This window comes from Schistocerca nitens, chromosome 2, assembly GCF_023898315.1.
Source record: "Schistocerca nitens isolate TAMUIC-IGC-003100 chromosome 2, iqSchNite1.1, whole genome shotgun sequence".
NCBI classification, from domain to species: domain Eukaryota; kingdom Metazoa; phylum Arthropoda; class Insecta; order Orthoptera; family Acrididae; genus Schistocerca; species Schistocerca nitens.
This window is the reverse complement of record NC_064615.1, coordinates 1,087,094,642-1,087,120,867: the sequence shown is the minus strand read 5'-3', so window position 1 is coordinate 1,087,120,867 and position 26,226 is coordinate 1,087,094,642. Positions and strand designations below refer to the sequence as shown.

Sequence of the window (26,226 nt, the reverse complement as noted above, 5' to 3'; positions counted from 1 at the left end):
CCGGTGATAAAAAGAAGGGTACCAATACTTCGGACTTTTTCTGTTTTTTTTTCAGATTCCGCCTAAATTAAGCGTTTAATAGAGAAATCCAAGGTTATTAAAATGCAGAGCTTTAAATTCTCCACCGTTTGAGTACCACAACTATGCCATTTGATTAAATTTGCCCGTAGAGAAGCTTTCGAAAAACACTCGTTGCGTCGCTACGAAACGTGCAGCATCTGAGAACTGGCCAATTCGATGCAAAATTTTTTACGGAAAAGTTGAAGAGTTTTAGCACTATTTTGAGTACGAATTGGTCCAATATACTTTACCGATAATGTGCAATAAAATTAAAGGATCACTTTACGAAACTCTGTGATTGTCTCCAATTGCGACATATAAGTTTCAAATGTGGCTCCAAGGCCCATACGGCCTTCCTCTGTAATGGTGCAAAGTGTGGCTCGGCGACATTTTTAACAGCAAGGTGTCGACAGATGCGAAAAGAAAGCCCACAGCTAAGAAGTGTATGTGAGCTGTAAGGTGGGTTACTGATGTGACACAAGCAACAAATTTCACCACTATTCCGCCCACGGCCACGTCCCCGTTAACTACATTTCACCCCATCTTTTAACGCTGCCCCAACCGAGGTCATAACCGCTACACTAGCGTTGTAATCGTGCGGTTTTCTTACGGGTGACCGAGACAAACATTACACACACACCGCTGCTCAGTTCCTTGGGGCGTTGAGTCAAACACTTTTCGAAGTCAGAAACGTCAGTTCGCAGTGCGATGAGCACCAGGGAAACGTTTTTGACAACGTTCGACACTGCTGCATCCCCTGGGTGTTTCAGGCCTACTACAAGGACATTATGGGGATGCAGCCTGACTGAACGCGATCTGACACCTTTGCAATGTAGTGCAATAGCAATTTTTACCCTAGTATGCAATGTGCATCCGCTAGGGGCCGTTCAAAACTAATGAACGAAATTCGAAAGCGACCCAAAGTAGGAAAGGATGGTTATGCACTTTGAGCACTTCTGTTTTGAGCCCTCCTGTGACGTGGCGACGGGGATTTTTCGACTAAACGCTTAATTGTGTATACTATGTGTATGATGAGACTGGCCAAGTGACCAGGGGCGTTTCTACTCTTGTTTTGACTTTGACCAAGTGGTAAGAGTAATGTAACCAATGTTCCAGATTTTTACCAATGCGCGCATTACTGCCAAGCACATGGCCACTGTTGTAGGCGCTGACTTGTGTGGAATGTCTCGATACTGATTAAAAACTTTGTAACACCCCACCCGTCACTTATCTGTTTTGGCGTGTGTTCACCCCAGGTAATTGACTAACAGATCAACAGAGAGTGTAAAACTGCCACAATGTCGGATAACGCAAAGAAAGTAATAAGGCCCTGTGACTCCTGATTGAACTGTGGTGGCAGTGTTGGCATTAATTGATTCAGAATTGATCCCTTTTAATTAAAAAGTGGTGCACATTGATGTTATATTCAGCTATTGAACACCAGATGCAGATGTTGAACATAAAATTTATTAAGCAAGTGACTTGGGATTTCAACTACTTGATTGAAAACAGATGCAGTCGATTAGCACAGATTTATTTTATCTCACTACCTTCAATCATCACATTACATGACTCTCCTAACAGGCAATGGCAATAAATTGCGTTTGTGTGGAATAAAGCGCGATAAATCGAAAGTAATTCCTATCGACTGACCCAGGCGTAATGCAAAGAGCGAGAAGAATTCTACAATACCCGGCCCATGAAACCCTCGTGGAAACTTTGCCCACGTGATCCAACAAATTAATCAGTGGCCAGAGCTGGCGCAATATCACCGAATTCAGCGTGGCGGGGCGTCGTCGTTATGCGGACGTCGGCCAACCTCGTGCTACTGCAAGGCTGCACTTGTCTACTCACTTCTAGCTATCTTGCTCAGTACATAGCTGAATGAAAACTTTCTATCTCCAAGCTCAATCATTCCATTTGCTAAGTCCTAAACTGCAGAGACACTCACTCTCTCTCAGGCAAGCTGAGTAAAGAACGCCATGTCCGCACACTAGGCAAGCTGGGGACAGAAGACCACTACGGAAACTTCTCCCAGTCCGCTCTTCGCCTCGGTTTCCCCTCCAGCAAAATCACTTACGCCAATTGCTGCTCAAGTCGCGTTAATTATGCATCGCTTTCCAGCACCGACCAATGCCTGCTCTGGGAAGTGAACAAATTCCCACAAAATTTCCCTTCCTCTCAACTTCTGCTATTTAGCTCCTCCCAGGCCGCCCATCAAGGTTAGCGTCTTCACAAAACACCAATTTTTCCGGAATTCTGACTCCCAGGAGAGTACTTCAAATTCTTTGGTCCTACGTTCCCATCGGAGGCCGGCGTATTTCATTCTGTCGCTGTTCACCTGATTTACTTCAGACTCTGCAGACCGTGAATTCAGCGTGAATTTGCTATAGTCACGAACACACATATTTTGGGCTCTGTCGACTGCTCCACCATAGCTTTGTGTGGCTTTCTCGCATGTTTCACTGAAAATGGGACAACGGACATTTATCAACAGGCGTACAAGTTCTCCGTCTGCTTCCCGGTACACCAGCATGGTGTGAACGACCCACTCACTGCCACTCATCTTAAGGCAGCTGGAGGCTGCGTCCCGTTACCGCTTTCTCAGAGCTTGAGCCGTCCTAAGCTGCCTATTGCCGCTTCCCTTTGCCACTCCCCCGCCGGCCACGGTGGTCAACTTGAATACTTCCCTGGGGTAAACTAGCCTCCAGTAAATCGACTCGTTTCCACAAAGTTTTCATGTCGTGTGAATTACTTTAAAACCATCACCCGACATTAATTATTCCAATATGTCCATACTATACCCTCTACAAGATGCATTGTGCCTTGTCAGTCATTTTTGTTCAGCCGTACTGTTCGCTCAATGTCAGTTAGGTGATCTTTAATGACTTCATGTAAGGGGCATAGTTCTAGCCATCTTACAACTTAAATGTGCTGTATTACGAACTTACAAAGCTTAGAACTCTAGATGTTCCATAAATTGGGGCTACATTGCTCCAACGGGGGTTACTTTGCTTTAGAAGTGAAAAAAGTTTCAAAGCCCTCTGGAGGGGAAATCTTCAACTAAAACCAAAAGCTTTCAGCCTTAAATCACAGATGGCAGTACAGTCTTCCTTCCAGTACATTCTGGGTCTAGCATTTTGTGTTTAGTTGTTGAGATGGGCAAACTGCAACACGTAACTGTTTCGAAACAAATGAAACAGTACAGTGTAATGTTTCGGTACGCTGTTTTGAACCAGTGAAACAGTTTGTGTTTGGTAATCGAATATATCGACACATTTTATGATCTTGAATGTCTACTGTATAAGTATGTCCATACAAACACAAATAAGGGGCGAGAACGCTAATCATATCGCAGAAAGTGTGAAACTTTCACTTAGGTGTCTTGGCAGTTTTGTATTTCCTGCAGCAAATGCGCTGCTTTCGTGTCTTATGACTTTCATACTTTTCAATTGGCTAAGGTCAGAGTTTCTATGTTTGACATAATAGATTGTGCCAAACTCGTTTCCCTGTATTCTAGTTCCTAACTTTGACAGGTTTTATGAGTGAAAATCCGTATGTGCTCTTGGAAAGGCATATCATGAGATGTAATTTACTGAGATAGCATTCTGGGAAGCAAGGCACTGAATTAACATTTATGAGTGTGCCACTCACACTTTTCTTACAGTTAAATTTTCTGTTGTTTGTCACACAGGGCAGGCCTGCAAAGTGACTGGTGCACGCAAATCACAAAATTACCATAACAGACTGGAGCATATAATGCAATGGTCAAGTAGGCCTAAAGCAGTTTTTCATCAAACATTCACAAGACAGCTGAATACAGCTCTTAATATGTACACTTGATAGAACCGGAAAACATGTTAAAATATTTGAAGGTAGCTGAAGTACAGCGATCGGTATGTTTCGTTGAAGTATAAAATCCAGACTAAAATTTAAGACAATTCATACAGTGCAATGCCCTCGTGATACCTACATCATGGCAGATCCGGCTCTACACCACTTACAATTCTTGCTAAAGAAGTTTGTTTGATGTACAGTAATATGGAGATCACTCAAGTAGTCACAGCAAGCAGATATATTCTCATTTTATTGTAAACTTCCCCAGGAAATCACAGATGAAGTTAAGTTGCTGGTGGAATGCAATTTTTATCACAGTATCCGAACGACAAAAACAGGAGCATCAAAAGTACCACTGTTGAACTGCCAGAGAATTATTTATGATACACAAGTATTAAGACGCCTATATTGTGTAATAACCAAATATAGCACATTTACAAAAATACACACAACAACATATACATACATAAATCATATAATTATTCTCAAACACATAAATAAATGTACTTAAAAAATTAAACTCACTGAATGGTAAACAAAAAGGTGTCTTCTATGTGCAACAAATTTGAGAAATATGATCTTGTAACGTAGCTACTTGTAAGATTTAGTGGACTAAACAAAATACAGTCGGATAAAAATTCAGTGCACATTGTCCAGAGAAGAACAAAATCAGTTGAAATTTTACTGCTTCATTTCTGAGTAGATCTACGCTGTGCCTATTCTAAGTTGTAGTTTAGAAATTTCATTTTTGATACTTTTTCGTTTGAAAGACGGGATCGTCTGTCTGTTATTGTTTGCTCCTGCTTTGAAAATATGCGCTTGCGTAGAACAGAGGTCGCCATAATACAAAGACGTCGTTTCATTATTTCAAACAGCGGAGGAAACAACACATGAGTTTCTTTCCACCACAGCAATGGCATCTTCATTTATTTATCAAACTCGACTATACTTGCACATTTTGGATCAACCTTTCTACAGCTAGGTCAAAGTCTTGCCAAATGTTGCCACTGCTAGAGTTGAATGTCCTCACCTCAATTGGTTTGGCTGATGGTGGATTGTCGGTAGAACACCTTGTGGGTTTCTGTCGTATTAAACAGCACTTGTTAATTATGGCATCTTTTGTTTCTTTTAATCGATGTCCAGTTTTTGGAAATCCACGCTCCGTGAAGTGAGGATCCAGTAATGTTGCTCCACAAACAATTTGTATTATCAACAAACTTTTGAAGGAGGCGGGTACAGATTTCATCATCAAGCTTAGCAATTACTGTATTAATGTCCTCATTGCTGTAGTCTGAGTTTATGGACTTTGTAAACCTTTGCTTAACAAGACAACTTTTCACAAGGTTACATTTCTTTTGCTGCTAATTTCTGTTGTGACTTGCTCAAAAGGAGATTGTATTTCACAAGATTTTTCAATAACTCATTAGTCTTCATTGGACAGTTTTGTCTGTGAATCCAAACTGAGGATGGCGAGGGTGCAAAGGCTGTCTGATTTTCAAAAGCCTGTCAACCATTTCATACATGGAATTCCATCTCGTAGGGCAATCTTGTTTTGGGGTTAAAATACAGAAGCCCATTTGCTTCTGAATATCGCGTAATTTCTCAAATGCTTGAGGACTTCTTTTGAAAAATTCCACTATTGGCTTCACTTTTGTCCTTGTCTGTGTAATTGGTTCAAGTCTTACTTGCACAATTAAATTCAGTGTACATGCAAAACAAGGTATATGCCACCATTTGCACATCATCACTACCTTCACCATATTAGGTGTATTATCTGTAGTGCAAGCTATAATTTTATTGGTAATACCCCAAGTTGAAGTCACATTTTGTAATTCATTGGAAATGTTTCAGCTGTATGCTTGTCATGGAATTTAAAAGTAGATAACAAATATGACTTCAAATTGCAGTTTTCATCAATGAAGTGAGTAGTCACTGCAATACAATTCTCATTTTTTCAAAGATGTCCATCAAGCAGTTGTAATGCAGATGGAGGATGCAGCTTGCACTGCAGATCTTACTCACATTAGTGTGTTGTTGAGCACTTGAGAGAGTAAGCTTTTGGAGACGGATTTTCTACTCGGAGGTACACAGTTTTCATTTAATAAATAAATCATTTTTCTAAACTCTACACTCTCAACTACTTAAACGGAAGATATTCTTTAACAACAACTCTTAAAATCTGTTCGTCTATTATGGCTCGCTTGGATTAAGGCACTGGTCTTGATGCAAATCCAGTAATCTTTGTTTGTCTACCACACCTACCCAGAACTGAACCGGCAGATTCCTGAACAGTTGCTGTGGAAGTTGAACTGACTTCGTTACTGTCCAGATTCATAAAAACTGGTTTCGAATGAGTCGCAAATGTCTGTTTAAGCAAGAGGTTGAACTACTTTTAAATAACATTGCCAAGCACAAGTTACACTTAATTTCCTCAGGATTCATCTTCATATGGCTTCCAAACGCCATAGCTGAAGACAGAAGAACCACCACGAACGGAACTGGGGTTGGGAGCAAACTGCAGAAACAACGGATATGCTACTGGGATTCCCACATTCCGTTAGTATGGGTAATATACCCATCTTGCTAATTTCCATACACACAAAAGGAATCATTGTAGATAATAGACACAGTGACTAAAGACTCACGAATAACGCTAGGTAATTCGAATAAATAACAAAATATAACAGAAAAATTTTTGTGTTTTAAGGTGTTTCGAACCATTACTATAAATTTACCATGCTTCCCACCTCTTCCCGTTCACCATAACACTATCAGTGATACGTCAAATAAATTGCTTGCAATTGTACCTACATCAAATTTATGTATATGTCTAATAACTGTCACTCTACGCCTTTTTTTTATTCAAAATGTTGCAGGCTTACTTGCGTTTCTTAATATGATTACTGTACATCAACAGAGAAGCGTATGTTTTAAAAAATGTGTAATTTAACTGAATGATTTTCACATATTTATTATTTTGAGTGTGAATAGTGTGCGTTATTTTATTGTTTGGTTGCTGTTTATAAAGCAGATGTTACGCTATTTCGGAATAGGGCAGTCAGCTACAAACGAAGCTTTATTTTCGGTAATCTTAAGCTTCATGCTATTGCTTGTCATAAAGATTTCGACATTCTTGAAAGTGTTTCATGAAGTGGTATGTTAAATGTGTTTCAGTACCTATGCCGAGCCCGAATCTCGTCCGACAAGGAGCGAAATGAAACGTCACTGTTTCGATACAATTAGTACGTTCCAAGCACAGGTGGACTGAAAGAGCCTTATTTTGAAACAACTATACAGCTTCTGTGTCTGGCTCGAGATCGAATCTGGTTCGGTTATCCGAGACTGGGGCGGAATGAAACACCACTGTTTCGAAACAGTGAACCATAGCCGTTCCGAAACACTGAAACAGTTCCACGTACCGATACACAGTATCGAAACATAGAAACAGTGGCTACGTCAGCAAGTCTAGCTGAGTGGAAGCCATTGAATTGAAGTGTTATTTACTGAACTAAAATTTGTCCCTGCAGAACAGTTTTGTTACTGAAAGGGTAAGTATACGACCATTTGTTGTAGAATTTAATGCTGAATTAAAATTTACTTCGCCTGATAATGCGGTTGCGATTGTTTTTCTCTTATTCAAAAATAATTAAGTGAGTTTACATTTTCAACAGTTGTGGGGGCACTCATAAAATGGAGCAAAGTAACCCGACTTATTTCTATGAAATGTATTTTAGTTATATTTTTGTATTATTTCTCATACATATGGTGTGTGAATATAAAAGAAAACTAGGATCACGTCGCTACATCGATTATTCACCCTAACAGTCGAAACAATGCCTGGAAAGTATCAGGAACGGTACATTTTCTCACAGAAAGGCTGCAGATCACTTCAGAATCTCAAAACGTACGATTAAAAAAAAACTTAAACAAAAACACCAAAATACCGCAGGTATGAAGGCTGTTTCTAATAGAGATGATGAGAACTTGTTTGCATCGTATGTAGAAATGAGTGATTATGGCTTTCCCTTAAATTCTGTTGATCTGCGTTATGTAGTTACATCTTATCTGGATCGAACGGGGCGTAATGTGAAAGCATTTTCCAATAATATACCAGGAAAAGATTGGACAAAAGGTTTCCTTCAATGACATCCTCTATTGACTGACAGATTTGCCGTCAACATCAAATGCAGCAGGGCAGCTATTGATGAAATACATTGAAAATCTATCCAATGTAACGAGAGATGTAGGACTACCACACATCTGGAATTAGATCAGACAAATCTCACAGATGATCCTAGTAAAAGCAGAGTTACCTGTCGCCGAAGTGCAAAATACCCAAGAAGGATTTGTAACTTTTCTAAATCTAGTCGCTCCATTATTATGTGTGGCAGTGTAGCAGGGGAACTTTTGCCACCCTGTGTCTACAAGGTCTGGGCAACTGTGGAATACATGGATGGAGTAAGGTCCAAAGAGATGCAGGTACAATCATTCTAGTTCAGGATGGTTTGACGCAGTGACCTACAGTGACTGGTCTGAGACCAAGCTGAAGAAACTGGAAGGAAAAAAGGTTGTGATTGCTGACAATCTCTCTACACATTTGAACATCCAAATTTTCCAGACGTGTAGAGAAAATGACATTCATTTCGTTTGTCTTCCACCAAACTCGACTCATCTTACTCAACCTTTAGACGTTGCTTTCTTTCATCCCACGAAAGTTGCATGGTGGCAGGTACTGTTTGAGTGGAAGGAATGAAGTGTGCTGTTCTCCTAAACACCAGTTTCCTGCTCTGCTGGAAAGGGCCCTTGATGTGATGCAGCCAAATGTAAAAAGTAACCTTGAAAGTGGCTTTAGGAAGTGTGGAATATTTCCCTGTAATTCTGAATCATTGCCTGAATGCATCAGACACAGAGAGGTGCAAAAAGATGATGTGCATAATTAACTTCTGCTCATTCTTCAAAGAAAGGAAACTCTCAACATTCCTGGGGATAAAGAAGAAATATTCCAGTCTCACCTGCAAAAAGATTCTCTGATGCAACTAGTACCAGTAGTAGAATGGTGGAGAATGTGGGTGTTGCAGCAGAAACTGCTTCACAAACACCTAGAGGCCAACCAAGAAAACGTAAAAGAAAGCAAATTTAGCATTCTAAGAGAAGTGAAGGTCACTATACACAAGACTCTTCTGATGAAGAATCTGGGGAGTCTTAGAGGAACAGATGTCTTCTGGAAGAAGAGCATGAAGAAGATGAGAAAAACTTACTGAACTCTCAAGGACCACAAATTAAACTAGTAAAGAGAGAAGTCGGTGATTTTGTGATCTTTCATTGTGAGGATCATATCTGTATTCAGGTGTTATTCAAAACTTTAATGAGACTGGGGCAACAATCATTGCTATGACTAAGCCAACAAAATCATAGAAATGGCCATCAAAACCAGATGAACTCTTTTATTACTGGAAAGATATTGTAGGCAGCATAGATCTGCCAGACATGGTGAATAAAAGGGGATTTTTCCAAATTGCGGAACTGAGTGGTGTTGACTGACAATACTGAATTGTTTGGTAATTAGGTTATGGCACCTAGATTATATAAACTTGTTGTATGTTTGGTGAATATGATATACCCAAGAAAATCTGATATTTACATTTTTATACGAATAATTTTGCAATTTTGAAAATTAAATACCATATTTTTATACATGGATTTTTTTTCTGTTTAATAAATGTTAAAACTGAACTTTACTATATGTCTAACATTGCTCCACACAATTTTTTTCATTTGGATTAAATTGATTTTGAAAGTGGAGCAAAGTAACCCGCCTGTACGGGAAGCATTGCCCCACTTTTAAAAATTGTGTAACTCGCTATAAAATGAAAATCCAAAGACCTCTTCACTCAGCCATTACTTCTTTATGTTTTAGTTAACTGATTGGAAATTATCCAATTTATGTGTTAACTTTAACTTAGGTATTTTAGGCATTGGTACAAAGTGCCTAAATATTGGAGGAAAGTAGCTCCACTTTACAGTAACACTATTTCGTAACCTACTCCAGAATACTGTGCCACAGCACATTGGTTAGAATAGCCTAACCTACGTTGTAGTTAGTAGTGAAAGATGGAAACCTAGCTGGCTACCGTAAGGTGGGGAAATATTGGATGCGGTGGTAAATTTTGACAGGAACAGTATATTTCTCTTCTGACATTGGTATCACTGAATGTAAGCTTTTATTTTGCACATGTATTTTGCTGCTTATACCTTAACATATTGTCAAGGAGATTCGTACATACACTGTAGCACTTATATATTAAGACAGTGGTGTGCAGCAGTTTTCAGTGCAGTTTACAGTTATTGTCAGTTATCTTTATGCAAATACTTTCATCATTATACCAGGAAAAAAGAAAGTAGTAAACATGATTTCCTTATAATTTACCTATTTAGATGTTAAAAAGGATATATAAGTGTATTTTATCAATGTACATTAGTTGTGCTAAAGTTCAGTAAACTATGTACAGATGTCTATATACATTGTGGGCATGTCGGACAATGCTGTGGACTTACAAAAGGAGACTTGGTGTCCTTCCAAGGTGCAATAATGATGCTCAAAATCTTGATAAGGCAGGTGCTGCCATAAGATTAGGAAAAATGCCTTACAGAAAAGCATCAAGCAATTTAACATACCATGTTCAACATTAAAAAATAAACACGATTGGAAGGGGACATCAAACAAAGTAGGCAGTTTGCTGAAATTGTAACAAAAGTAGATGTAAAAGAAGGGGATCTCCTGCTTACATGGCAGACCCTCTATCCATTCCGGGTTTGAGTCCCGGTCGGGGCACAAGTTTTCAACTGTTCCCGTTTATGTATATCAATGCCCATAGCAGCTAATGGTATTTATTTAATTGTAATTTCATTCTAGAGAGCTGCACGGTCACCAATGACATCTGTTCTTTCGGACATGTCCGAAAGAACAGATGCCATCTTCATATAGAGAAGAGAGATTTTTTATTTATTAAAATGTATCAAAGTTTTTCTAAAGATGTGTTAAATGTTTTCAGAACACATGAAATTATTTTGTATCCATGTGTCAAATATCTTCTAAAAGTATAAGAAGAACTTCTAAGCATCTGTATTTCTTAAAAATTACCCAGTCAGAGGAAAATATGGATCTTTAGATGGAAATTCAATGAGCATCCAAAATTACCCCATCATATGGGCTAATATCACACTGTTTCATTTGTTGATATTTAGTTACTTATTTAATACTTTCAGTCTCTCTTTTTTTTCAATCATTATTCTTCAGTGTCATCCCAAATAGCTCATTCCTTTTGTTGTGTAAAGTTAATATTCTTTGCGAAGCTACCTTAAGGAATATTACAATTCCATCTGGTATTACCCCATCGATACTACAAGGTTTCGTGGGAGAACTGAGTTCATTCACATATCTGAATGAGTTACACATTAAAGCACGAATGAAAACTAAATTTAAAAGTGTTGAAATGGGTTAGATAAACATACTGTTACAAGGCACTTTGCTTTAACTCAAAATTAGTGAAAGGGACATTAAATAAGATTGCAGAAACAGTACTAAACTAGATTATCACTAATCTTAATTCAAATTAATAGCTCTCAGACTCTGGGAGTATGCTGATTCACTTAGGAGCCTATGTCATTTGGCATGATGATATAATTAACAAATGATTCTTGGGCAAGCTTTGTTAACAATATAAAGCAAGCATTCTCTCTCATCGGTATTGTGGCACAAGTTTATAATAAAGCCCAGCAGCCATACTGTGGCAGAACAGAACATGTAAATAGAACTCTGGTGCCATTTTTCAACAATGGTTCAGTAAAACAGAATTATGTCAAACATATTCTTCAAATGTTCAAGAGTACACTTATACATGTAACTGAAAGAAATGATGGACATTTCTGTTTGTTTTCACTTGCAGACAGTGTTGCTACCATACTTTCTTTAAGTACTGTTGTTTGACATAATCTTTGGAAGCAGTGGAGCTACGTCAATAAATATTTATTCTACATAAGTGTGCAATAAGACCATAGTTCATAGTTGATAACCAAACAGCTACATTTATGTGCCAATACTTATAATCCCTAATAGTATTTGTACAGGATAATATAACAGGAGTAATTTAGAGTGACCTCTGAAATTTGCAACAATAATACTAAAAGTAAACATAATTTTCATATAGACTATATGATCTCTGTGTGGGTTTCAGAATACCAACAATGTATGAAAAGATAGAGTGCTACTTACTATAAAGATGACATAAGTTGCAGATCAGCTCAATGAAAAGACACCTGCACATAAGCTTTTGGCCACAGCCTTTATCAGAAGAAGAAGAAGAGAAACATACACCATTCATTCACACTAGCAAGCACACCTCATGCACACGCGACTGCCAACTCTGGCAAATAGGACCAGAATTAGTTTCTTATATTCTGGTGCAAAAAAACTAACAGGTTTCTGGTAGACATTAGACATGAAACTGAAAATCCCACAATAATCAGAATATCTGGACTAAGGGATATGAATTCTGCATAATTCGGATTTGTATTGCACAGATCTTGACTTATTCAGTAGTTTGTACAAAGTAAATGCTTTAAATGAAGTATTCAGTTGCGTAGTACAAGAGAAGGAGCAATAGACTTTTCAAATTAGCTATTTTTAATATATAAAGTACTCTAGAAATAATTTCCATAATTACCAGATTAACATGAATTATAACTTTTTTTTAGTATAATTTACAGAAGTAGCCTGCAGTGGCTGTTTCTGCATGTTCATGTATAAGTTGTCTCATTCCATGCCCCTGAAGGCTTTCCTCCATCATGGAATTTATGGAGCATGATGTGTGAGTGAATGAATGAATTAATGGAAAAACACCTAAGTAACAAACCTGGAAGCCCAAAACGCCATAGGTAACAAGGTGATGTATTGGTTTGGCTTTCCGTATCTGTCAATTCCACAATCTACTGCTCTCCAGAGCAGGATCCTAGAGGCCTATTAGTAAGAAAATGATTCAAAACACCTGTTTCAGTCAAATAACAGTTAAAATTCCCCAAAAGTCTTTCATAATTTTCTCAGAGTGGAAAATACAGTATGGAATAATGACAGTATTATGAAAAGTGCAAATTGCTACTCACCACAGACCCATCACAATTTCCTCTTACATTTCAAAAATATTAGAAGAAGTTATGTATGACAAACTTATGGAATTTATAGATAATAACAATATCCTATGTAATGAATGACACAGTTGTGTACTAAGCATGACGGACAAGAAACAGGAATGAACAGGAGTTTTTACTGACCTATCAAAAGCTGTTGACATGGTGGACCACAACATTCTGATGTTAAAAGCTTGAAAAATATGGTTTTTGAGGCATTCCTTCCTCAGCAATTGTAAGCAAGCAGTGTGCATCAAGCACACAAATATCAACCTAAAAACTATTTATGGACACCTGTCAGACTATAAAGTAATTAAATATGGTGTACCCCAAGGCTCAGTAATGGGACCCCTTCTGTGCCTAAACACTCTGAGCTTAAATGTGGATGTTCATAATACAATCATACTTGCAGGTGACACCACAATTCTACTAAAAGGGGAAAATAGGGAAGAATTACAGCAATCATTCTCTCGATTAATGATGAACCAGTCGGTAGCAGTACGGAAACCAAATTCTTAGCCTGCAAAGCAATGTAAATGGAATAAACATATTGAATACCTCAGTGCAAAACTGAGAAAGACACACTACTTTCTTTGCTCACTAAAATCCTACTGTAGTGAGGAAACAGTAATGAATATATATCATGCTTATTTTCATTTTTGTTCAAAATATGGCATCACTCTAAAGCAGCTATCAGCACTTTCAAACTGCGGAAACCTTGAGGTAGTTAAACTTGATAATAAACTTCCACAAACATAAAGGGAATTACTGAGGTCAAAACTTCTGAATAATCATTAAGGGGATACGGAATCGGATTTTGGGTTAAAAAATCGAATTTTTTTTTATTGGCGTATTATATTCTGCCATGTTTCCTCTTTAAAATGACGTATCATACATAGCTCTACTACAATTATAACTATTTTATTTTTATATATTTGTGAGATCGGGTATTGCGCTTTAGTTATACACGTCTCTCGTGGCTGACCATGAACTTTTTGGCAGTACCTTTAAAGTGACATGAATTCAAATATCCCGGTTTCCAGCGACTATTTATACACTAGTTGCCCGAAAATGTTTCTCTCTGGTTTCCTCAAGTTACTCTTTGACTTTGTGGCGGGACTGTTTTGTAAACAGTGTGATATAAGAAAGTAGTTGTTGTTGAGTTATTTCGTATTTAGTGCTTCATTTTTCGCAGTGAAAATGCCTAGAGCTAAAGCAAAAGTATTTAAAAAGCGTGTGAACTGGCAAAAGAAAAGAAATAATGATTCATTAGCAAAGCAAAGCAGTTCATCATCATCACTGTTGGAAAATGTGAATCCACTTATTACTGATTTGCCGAACGAACTTACACCAAATGAAAACAGTGCTTCTCATAAAAAACTAAGAGATTTGGAAGAGAAATATAATTTACTTGATAGAGGGAATGAAGTTTTTGAACTCATTGATACGAATATATTGTGTGAAGCTCTTGAAAACAGTTTGTGCTGCAAAAAATGTCATGGAAACGTTTCTCTGAAAGTAGAATCCCATGTTGGCCTGGCTGCCCAGTTTAATTTAATATGCAGTGTTTGTAAATACAGCTGTAAGTTTCCAAGTTCGGTTTCAGTAACTGTAAATAATGGATACAAGAAAACTGAACTTTATAGTGTAAATATTAGGTTAGTTTATGGATTGCGAGCAATTGGTAAGGGCAAAGCAGCTGGTGATATGCTATGTGGTGTTCTAAATCTTCCAAGTGCACCTTCAAAGTTTGAAGCTTACAATTATGTACTAGGATCTGCAGTTGAAGATGTAGCACAGAAGTCAATGCAGGTTGCTGTGGAAGAAGCAGTGGAAGAAAATGACGGCAGTCGTGACCTCACAGTGGCGTTTGATGGCACGTGGCAGAAAAGGGGCCGCACCTCCAACAATGGTGTTGTAACAGCAACTAGTGTTGATACTGGCAAGGTTATTGATGTTGCAATAATGTCTAAATACTGTAGGTACACAGGCAGGCTGAAAAATGAACACAGTGATGACTGTATTGCTAATTATTATGGTAGTAGTGGTGGCATGGAGGTTGCTGGGGTGAAGAAAATTTTTCATCGCTCTTCACAGTGGTATAATGTTCGCTATGTCAAATATCTGGGAGATGGTGACTCTAAAGCATTAAAAGAAGTTTTGGAAAGCAAACCATATGGGAACAGTGTAAATATAAGCAAACTTGAATGTATAGGACATGTGCAGAAGAGAATGGGTGCCAGGCTGAGAAGGTTAAAATCAGTTATGAAAGGGAAAAAACTAGATGATGGGAAAACCTTGGATGGCAGAGGAAGATTGACTGATTCCATAATAGACCACATTCAGAACTGCTATGGCCTTGCAATCAGGCAAAATACAGGCAATCTTGAAGAAATGAGGAGAGCTATATGGGCTTTATATTTCCACACCGCATCCACGGATGAGCATCCACAACATGGTTTGTGCCCCAAAGGTGAAAACAGCTGGTGTAAATACAATAGGGGACTAACAACAGGAGAGAAATACATTCACCACCACAGTCTACCATCAGCCATCATGGCAGAAATAAAGCCCATTTTCAGAGATCTGGCTGACAGAAGTCTTCTGATGAAATGTCTTCACGGAAAAACGCAGAACCCCAACGAGTGCTTGAATAGTGTGATATGGCATCGTCTCCCAAAAACAGTGTTTGTCGGAATTAATACACTACATTTTGGTGTGTATGATGCTGTGGCAACCTTCAATCTTGGAAATATAACTAAATGCCAGGTCCTTCAAAAGTTGGGTATGTGTGTTGCTTCCCGTACGGTACGTGCTATGTTCTTTTTAGATCAGCACAGACTAAGGCATGCTGATAATATAATCAAGACATTAGTGAAAAAAGCAAGACAGGTGCAGAGGGGTGCCAAAAGAAGACTTGAAGATGATTATGAAGACTGTGAAGGGGGTATTAGCTACGGATCAGGAATGTTTTAATCTTCTTTCTCCGTTTCCCGTAAGTTTACTTTTTACTTCATCTAGGAACATTATCTCAGGTACTGGTCAACCTAGAAGTCTGAAATTTTTATGACGTAGTGACATAGGACCCTATTACATACTGAAACAACGATTTTTTAATTACTTGATTTACAAAAGACTTAGGGGTGATAGTCTAGTAAAAAGCGATGGAAAAAATTTACTTAAAAATAAATGTACAATATCTCTGTAAGAAAATACTTTGACAATAAACTGTTGTTTCAGTATTGTTGTAACATATGAATGCACATACAGTAAAATTTTTACCTCTCTGTCTCCAGTAGTTTGTGAGAAAATGTTCCCTATAGTAGGCATATATTAACATTGCGGGGATAGGTGATTCCGTATCCCCTTAAAGTCACATTTACAGCATCATTATTTTACAACATTGTAGGATATTTAAATTTTTGATGTGTACTATGTGAATACTTAGTATTCTGGTATACTGGTGTATTATTGTAATCTTAAATACATTTGTATAGAAATCATTTTCGCCTATATACTTGTAAACTGATGTGTCTAGTGTCTTGTGCATGAGCTGATTTTTAAACAGAACCAATAAAACACAGCCTACAATTCTTTTTCCACTCATATTGCTTAATAGTTAAATTACAAATTAAATGATATTTTTAGTTTCATTACTCAAATCATATTTTGCATTCACAGCTGGATGCCAACAAACATTATTTCCTTCAAAAGAGCATTTTGTTTATGTTACTGATCTTACAGATTTTCCCATTCTCGTCCTGACTTTCAGGCAAGCTTTACTCATCAGACTGTTAACATAGCAAAAGACTTATCGATAGCAACATTAACTTCTTGTACCACATATTCAGCAAAGGCTACTCATGCAACCACTATACACTATCTGATCAAAAGTATCTGGACACCCCTATGTAATGTGGAATTGACCACTAGGTGTCACATGAGATGGACCCACAAGCATAAAAGGAGGTGGGGAGTACTGTGTTGTCAGTAAAGAAGCAGCAACAGCAAAATAGGTCAGTCAGGAGAGCTCATGACTTTGAATGTGGACTAGCCATTGGATGACACTTGAGTAACAGATTCACCAATGAGCCACAACATTATGACAATGTTTAATACACTACTGGCCATTAAAATTGCTACACCAACAAGAAATGCAGATGATGAACAGGTATTTATTTGACAAATATATTATACTAGAATTGACGTAATTACATTTTCACGGAATTTGGGTGCATAGATACTGAGAAATCAGTACCCAGAACAACCACCTCTGGCCATAATAATGCCCTTGATACGCCTGGGCATTGAGTCAAACAGAGCTTGTATGGCGTGTACAGGTACAGCTGCCCATGCAGATTCAACACGATACCACAGTTCATGAAGAGTAGTGACTGGCGTAATGTGACCAGCCAGTTGCTCGGCCACCATTGACCAGACGTTTTCAATTGGTGAGTGATCTGGAGAATGTACTGGCCAGAGCAGCAGTCGAACATTTTCTGTATCCAGAAAGGCCTTTACAGAACCTGCAACATGCAATCGTTCATTATCCTGCTGAAATGTACGGTTTCGCAGGGATCGAATGAAGGGTAGAGCCACGGGTCATAACACATCTGAAATGTAACGTCCACTGTTAAAAGTGCTGTCAGTGCGAACAAGAGGTGACCGAGATGTTAACCAATGGCAACCCATACCATCACGCCGGGTGATACGTCAGTATGGCGATGACAAATTCACGCTTCCGATGTGAGGTTCACCACGACGTCCCCAAACATGGATGCAACAATCATGATGCTGTAAACAAAACCTGGATTCATCCGAAAAAATGAGGTTTTGCCATTCGTGCACCCAGGTTCATCGTCGAGTACACCATCGCAGGTGCTCCTGTCTGTGATGCAGCGTCAAGGGTAACCGCAGCCAAGGTCTCCGAGCTGATAGTCCATGCTGCTGCAGACGTCATCAAACTGTTCGTGCGGATGGTTGTTGTCTTGCATACATCCCCATCTGTTGACTCAGGGATTGAGACGTGGCTGCACGATCCGTTACAGCCATGCGGATAAGATGCCTGTCATCTCAACTGCTAGTGATATGAGGCCGTTGGGATCCAGCACGATGTTCCATATTACCCTCCTGAACCCACCGATTCCATATTCTGCTAACAGTCATTGGATCTCGACCAACGCGAGCAGCAATGTCGCTATACGATAAACAGTAATTGCGATAGGCTACAATCCAACCTTTATCAAAGTCGGAAACGTGATGGTACGCATTTCTCCTCCTTACACGAGGCATCAGAACAACGTTTCACCATGCAATGCCTGTCAACTGCTGTTTGTGTATGAGAAATCGGTTGGAAACTTTCCTCATGTGAGCACGTTGTAGGTGTCGCCACCATTCTGTGTGAATGCTCTGAAAAACTAATCATTTGCATATCACAACATCCTCTTCCTGTCGGTTAAATTTTGCGTCTGTAGCACGTCATCTTCGTGGTGTTGCAATTTTAATGGCCAGTAGTGTAGCATATTGTTCCAATTTTCAAACACATTACAACACAGTTTCTACTTGGTATAGATTCTACAAGTCCTTGACAGGATTCCAGAAGTATGTGGCACCAGATGTCTATGTACAGGTCAAGCAATCCCACAAATTAAAGGATGGTGGTTTACAGGCATGCAGCTGGCACCCGATATGTGTTCCAGTGGGTGCAGATCAGGTACATTTGCTGACCAAGAAACCTATATGAGCTCACTATAATGCCCCTGAAACCACTGTAGCATGATTCTGAACTTGCAACACAGACAGTTATCCTGCTGGAAGATGTCATCACCATAGGGGGAGACTTAAGGCATGAAGCGATGCAAGTGGTCCATAATAATGTTCATGTAGTTCACTGCTGTCATGATGCCTTCGATTACCACCGAGCGAGGTGGCGCAGTGGTTAGACACTGGACTCGCATTCGGGAGGACGACGGTTCAATCCCGCGTCCGGCCATCCTGATTTAGGTTTTCCGTGATTTCCCTAAATCACTCCAGGCAAATGCCGGGATGGTTCCTCTGAAAGGGCACGGCCGACTTCCTTCCCTCATCCGATGAGACCGATGACCGCGCTGTCTGGTCTCCTTCCCCAAACAACCCCCCCCCCCCCCAACCCTTCGATTACCACCACAGATCCCATGCTATCCCAACTAAATGCACCCCATAGCATAATTCTGCACTCACCGGCCTGCATGTATAGCGCAGCACATGTTTCGTGCAGCTGTTCGGTCACAAGAAATGGGATTCATTCGACAGTCAACACATTTCTACTGACCCAAGGAGAAAGCTCAGTGAAGCTGTGCCCACTGCTACCATAACTGACAATGTCATTGAGTCAACAGGTGAACACAGGAACACACAGGAGTAATGTGATGTGGAACTCCCATGTTCAACAATGGCCTTTGAACAGTGTGCTCCCACGTTTAACGATGGCCTTTGAACAGTGTGCTCCAAAACACTTGTGGCTGCATCAGCATTGTACTCTGTCATCAGATCTACCAAAGATCACTGCCTATCCTGGATTACACAGTGAAGGGCCTTCTGATCTCTACCTTTTATAATGAGAGGTGGTCATCCAGTGTCATATGGCCTACACGTTATTTCACCGTTTTTCAACCACTTTCCATAGTTGCTCATAACAGCACACCAGGCAACCAACTCTGCCATTTCAGAGATTCTAGTTTCCAGCTGCAATGCCACAACAATGTGCCCTTTGTCAAAACCGCTTACATTGGTGGATTTGTGGCCCATATCTTCACTATAATAACTGCCCATTCGTCTCTCTTCCGTTTACATTCTTTGCTTACAGCATCATGAATCTGCAGCACCACCAAGAGGCATTCAGCTGCAAGCTGGGTAGTAATCATAATGTTTGGGCTCATCAGTGTACATCAAGGACATTTCAAACCTTTTGAAGCTGTCCAAGTCAACCTTTCTGCTATGTGACTGTGAAGTAGAATGTTCAGATGTGTGTGAATTTCTAAGGGACCAAACTGCTGAGGTCATCAATCCCTAGACTTACACACTACTTAAACTAACTTATGCTAAGAACACCACACACACACACACACACACACACACACACACACACACACACACACACACACACACACATGCCCAAGGGAGGACTCGAACCTCCACTGGGAGAGGCTACACAGTCAGTGACATGGCGCCTGTGAAGTAGAAATCTGAAGGAACAACCACAAATAAATCAAGACCAGGCAGACCTCTTGTACTGACAGAAAGGGATCATGGAGCATTGCGGAGGATGGTTGTAAAAAGATGCATGAAATCAGCAGAAGGAATCACTCATTAGTTTCAAAGTCCAAGGTTCAGCGTTTCAGCTAGCACAGTTAAAAAGTATGAGGTACAAAGGACAAGCTCATCATAAGCCACACATTTCTGTAGTCCATGCTACATGACATTTTCAAGGTGGTGTAAAGACCGATGACGCTGGACAATGGAAGGCTGGGAACTAGTGATTTGGAGTAATGAATCATTCTACACCATGTGCCAATCCGATGGAAGGGTTTGACTTTGGCGAATGCTTGGAGATGGTTATTTGCCAACATGTGTAGCGCCAACAGTGAAGTATGGGGGAACTAGTGTTATGGTATGGAGTTGTTTTTCATGGTTACAGTCTGGTCCCCTTATTGTGCCTAAGAAAATGCTTAATGTGGAAGAATATGCAAACATTTTTACAGCACTGTGTATACATACAGTAAAAGAACAGTTTGGAGATGATTATTTAATCAACTTTATGATGCACCATATCTTACAGCAGCATCTTTGAGGCAATGGTTTGTGAACAATAGCACTGAGGTCGGGACTAGGGCAGGCCCATACATTTCAGGAATGATTGCTGAGATGGACTGGCCTGCCCTGAAACCTGATCTGAACCCAATGGAACACATTTATGGCAAGTCAAATTGTTGACTTTGCTCCAGACCTCAGTGTCCAATGTCACTACCTTCTCTGGTTCCAGCTATTGAGGAAAAATGGGCTGCTGTTCCTCCACAGATATTCAGACACCTTGTTGAAAGTGTTGCCATCAGAGTTCAAGGGTGCACACACCACATACCAGTGTCCACTAATAGATGTCCAGATACTTTCGGCCAAATAGTGTATGTATTGTGTGTTTTTTAATTAAAATACTCACAGTTATTTTTGAAACAACCAGTACTCGTCTAAATGAATGAGAACAAGGCATGTTGAATGAAATATATAGTAGCCACTCAGTAACTTCTGGTACTTAGGGAGGGGGAAAGTGGTAAAGATTACTATCACAGTACACAAAAATGCATATTTATACAAAAACTTACAAATTCTCTATTTACTCACATTTGCTTCAGAAATATCAACACTCTTACAAATTTGTACATCAATCTCACACATCTTATATAAGATGAATGTTTAAAACATGCCATGGAGAATATTAATACAAATTAGACACTCTCCAGTAAGAAATTTGCTTGTAGTTATTTTAATCTGTCCCCAAACGGGTACTGTCACAATAGCATATTGCAACACATAGGTAAGGCAAGTTCTCTATTTAATTTACTTGAGCAGATATTCGATCACAATGGTTAACAATGTATGAATATGCACTGGAAACCAACAACATTTAGAGAGAACAGCTAGAAAACTAGCCCCCAATGTTTCATTACACAAGAACAACAAGTGTAAGCTACACCATGTTTTTATAGTTTTCTATTACATTACTACCTTGCTTTAAACAATGATCATGTACATTTGTTGCATTACATTTCTTGCACCAGTTGCATGACAAATGATGTCGTCTTACTATACTCTGTTTCCAAAACAGTAAACACCATGTTTATTATTTAATCACACCATTTTCATATAGCCTGCTCAAATTTTTCTTATGATTTTTACTCTTGATAACATGTCAGGAATGACAAAAGATCACTTACTGATCTTTATAATTTGAAGTAATGTATAATACCAACCAATTTATTTCTAGTACTAATATCCTGTTTACCTGTTTACTGCTAATACTTAATCTTTATTGTTAAGTGTCATGCTTTTTTTAAAAAAAAAAAAAAAAACTCCAAACAATTATTGTGCTTTGCATATGAAACTTCGAAATCATTTCAGTACCTCAAATTAATATCTGGAATGAAGAATTAACGTGAAGGAAAATTGAAATTAATATTCTACTAAATACGGAATGGCAACGAGGTAAAATATGGGGCTCTTGTACAAGAGAATTCAATGCATCACAACACACTTAGTGTCATTTTGGGGAAAATATGTACGTTAAAGTATCCCATGTGGCTTCCTTTGCCCCTCTGGACCCGTGTCACCCATTTACTCGTTATAACATCCATCTGAAATTTTAGAGTGAAATTTTTATTGTGAATATTTCCCAGACTTTGAAAGAACAAAGTTACTGGTCCTGTCAGCAGTATCTCAAAACCAGAACCTTGTAAAACATGACAAAGTTGTTTACTGCTTATGCCACTTTTATGAAGTGGCAAAGCAGCTTGGAAATGAATTCTTGTGCACTGAAGTCTAGTATCATTGTGCTGGGTTCCATCCAGACACAATGTGTTTTTTTTAATATTGTTGTATTTATGGCATAATTCTGTATGTTGTGATGGAGAAAATGTTACACCAGCAATCAAAGTACTTGTAGCATGGCTTGAAATGCCCAGCTACCCTTACTGTCTCCCCTGTCAGGTGAAACTTGATGTTTTTTTTTTTCCTTGGCAAGATGGAAACTAGTTTTAAACAGCTTAATTAACAGCTGTATTGCCACACATTTTACACTATAACATTCCCTGAAAGTTTTCAGGCTCTGCTTTGTTTGCTGTTTCTTGATTTCCATCCAACGGTACTATTTAGGTCTATGTATTTTTGTAGTATTTGATGGAATGGTTGGAGTAGTAGGTCTCTTGACTCCAGGTGACAGAGGTCTTGCCATACTTGATGTGGGGCCAACATCACTTCTCTGAAAAATAAACATTACCATAAAATAAAGTATATGTGTCTTCAGACTTATTTATAGTATTGAGACACTAGTGCCACAACACGCTATGAAAAAGTATTTGGCATATGCAACAGAATTACATTATTTTTTCTCTGGAATTTGAGTTCTAGTACTTACAGCTGGTGAAGGGCGTGGCAAGGTACCACTTTTCTTTGAAACTGATTCAGAGCGATCGGCAAGTGCTGGACTCTGATCCTTGATACCTCTGGTACTTCGTTCCAAGCTGCTCATAAATGAAGGGAAAAAGTATGAAATATTTTTTGCTGGTATGTAAAATTTGAAGGAACATAACAAAGCATAATGCAAAAGTCAGCACATAAAGAGCAGTTATACAACATAAATTGTGTTTAAAGAAGACTCCAAGAGTTTTGAAAGGCATCAGTTCTATTAAGACCAGGAACCAATAAAAAATATAAAAGGGAAATACTTTATTTAACTGTCATATAACTCAGATATGAGCTTGCACTGCAGCTGCTTGCAAAGTCAAATAGTTATTCCTTTGATTCTCTTACTTATATAATGTGGTTGCATTACTTCCATTAAAATCAGTTCATTTTTGACATAATAAAAGAAACTAAATATTGCGATCAATGCAGATTGAAACAAAGTAATAGGATATCAACATGGATGTACTGGATAAAAAAGTGTAAAGTCTGTAGTGTTTTTCACACTAACCTATTACTCCTTGATCCTGACTTCTTGAACATGCCAGTGAGCCGATCTCTCATATCCTTTTTGCTTCCCCGATCTTCTTGCCCTCCTGTACTGATATCAGAACCAGATCCACCAAAATCAGAACCCTGTAAAAAACATTTTTTTCTTAAAAACTTACTTCTTTCCATCATTTTTACTATGGTGGAAATAACTTAAGCCTGTTCTGCCAATATTTGCTAAAAGTTGAAGTAATGCACAGGAGTGTTTATCATAGCTGCTTTTATTGACTGGTACATTACTAACTTCTCCTCAGTTCTTTAATATTGTTTTTCACACTAGACTAGCTGTGCACACACAACTATTTCGCTTACTGATACCCTTCTAGAGTATGTAGCTGGATCTCCATGTCATGTTCACACAATATTTTGATGGTCCAACTGGCCATCATCTTCAGGTTAAACAATGCTGTTGCTGAGTTTCATTGAACTGATACCTCAGGGGAGTCATCACCCCCATATAGGTCAGAAGAGAATACTGCTCCAAGTGCCGTGAATGCTGCCCCCACTGCAAAGGATATGGACAGTGGAACCACTGGCAAAGACAAACACAAATGAGATAGTGCTGACATAAATAATTGTAAAAATCTTCAGGTGATTTCATCATTGAACACTATGGGCTAAAGCACATGAGCACAGGGTTCCATGAGATGCTCAGAGGAGAGCCTCTGTTTTTATTATTAAGGTTATCAGCCAACTTAATTTCAATGGATTCCTTCAGAACACAATCCTGGTAACAAGAACCAGGAGCATGCTCTTATGTCTTTTTATATATGACTGTGTGTTCCGTACCTGAGCAATTCTCTGCTCTGTGGATTTTTTGGGGTGTTGTAATCTTGTGTTTTGGTGATGTTCCACACACCTGTCCTCAACAGTACAAAATAGTTTGACCAATCTATGCTTTACCATAGTGGCATGCAACCTTGTAAACATTGTGCTCCCTTAGACTCAGATCATCACTAACAGAACTCAAAAGGACAATAATTTGGCGAACAAAATGTAGTCTTGATTTTACAAAACTTTTAAAATTCTCATTAGCTTTGGTGATATCATACCAGTGTACGGAAGGAATGCGATGAATATTCATCTTGCTGTACTTCCAGTGAAAGTCTGAACTCCAGTAAATCACAAATCTGCTTCTCGGAGAATCTTTTTTTAAACAGATACTTTAGGTGGGCGTTCAGTTTCTTGTTGCTAATTTTTCCACATTGGATATGGTATATGTTCTTTGGACCAGCTTATTAAGGACTCAAGTGCATTAATATGATGGATGACAGTTAAAGTACGAAGATACCAGCCAGTACACATAGTTTTGCAGTAAATATGCAGATACCAGCCAGTACACATAGTTTTTCAGTAAATACTATGACCAACCATGCTGTTATTCCATTTATAGACAAGAATGCCCAAAAATGGGAGCTTTCCATCAGTATCCAGTTACTCTGTAAATGTAATGCTGAGGTGAAAGTACTTAAAATTTTACAATAAACAATTAGCTACATTAGTGAAACCTCATTTTTGTTTGCCTCCAACACAGGTGATACTGCTTGTTTTCTTTTTAGTGGGGCAGCACTCACAGCATTTGGTAAATGCACTATATTTACGTATAAAGGTGAGGCAGTGTCACCACGGCATCAGTTCAATGAAGTTCAGCAATAGCAGCATCTCACTTGACGATTATGGCCAGCTAGACAATATAGAATGAACTTAAATTGAATATTTGGCTCCTTAGCCAAGTGAGATATTACAAGTTATTTAATTGGGAAAGCCTACAAGATTATATCAGTAAATTTTTTTACTGTGTTAAAAATGTTATTGTACACTAACTAGAGGGTGAGAGCTCTTAACTTATATTTCTGAACACTATTTGTATTAGCGTCATGAAATTTATTTTATGATACCTTCCACTGGTAGCAATTACATTGTGTATTGAAAGCAATTGTGCATTATTAATTTAGTGTGGGAATTCTGATAAACGGCACAAAGGAGTTTAACTACTTTCTAGTAACATTTACAGTTTACATTTTCTACTGATTGTTGACAATGATGTACTTTGCAGCCATACTACTTCCTAGCAACATTTACAGTTTACATTTTCTACTAATTGTTTACAGTGGTGTACTTTGCTATAAATTAAAATTTTATTTTTTTTTCTATTAAAAATCAAAAAGAATTCTACTTGTAGTATGTTTTGAATACAGGAAACAATTCTTAGTAACATGGGATAGAAAGGAGACTAAAAATTTTACTTTTGTCATAAGCATATTGAGATAACTAAGTGGCCAAACACTACAGAACAATGCTTGTAATTTAGATTCAATTAATATATTTTGTAATTTGCCAAATATCCTGTTACTGCGTCAGAGTTACAGCATTTTCCTGTACATT

General features: G+C 38.6%; 1 protein-coding gene across 1 annotated transcript in view; it reads right to left on the bottom strand.

Annotated features, from left to right (window-relative positions):
* Positions 1-22,175: 22,175 nt before the first annotated feature.
* The window catches only part of LOC126237483 (uncharacterized), a 461,878-nt gene continuing 457,827 nt past the window's right edge, over positions 22,176-26,226 (bottom strand). The window contains exons 43-45 of the mRNA XM_049947630.1: positions 23,804-23,928; positions 23,246-23,351; positions 22,176-23,089 (exon numbers count right to left, since the gene is read on the bottom strand). Coding sequence (XP_049803587.1) covers positions 22,976-23,089; positions 23,246-23,351; positions 23,804-23,928 — 345 coding nt within the window. The 3' untranslated portion in view covers positions 22,176-22,975. The remainder of the gene's footprint in view (positions 23,090-23,245; positions 23,352-23,803; positions 23,929-26,226) is intronic.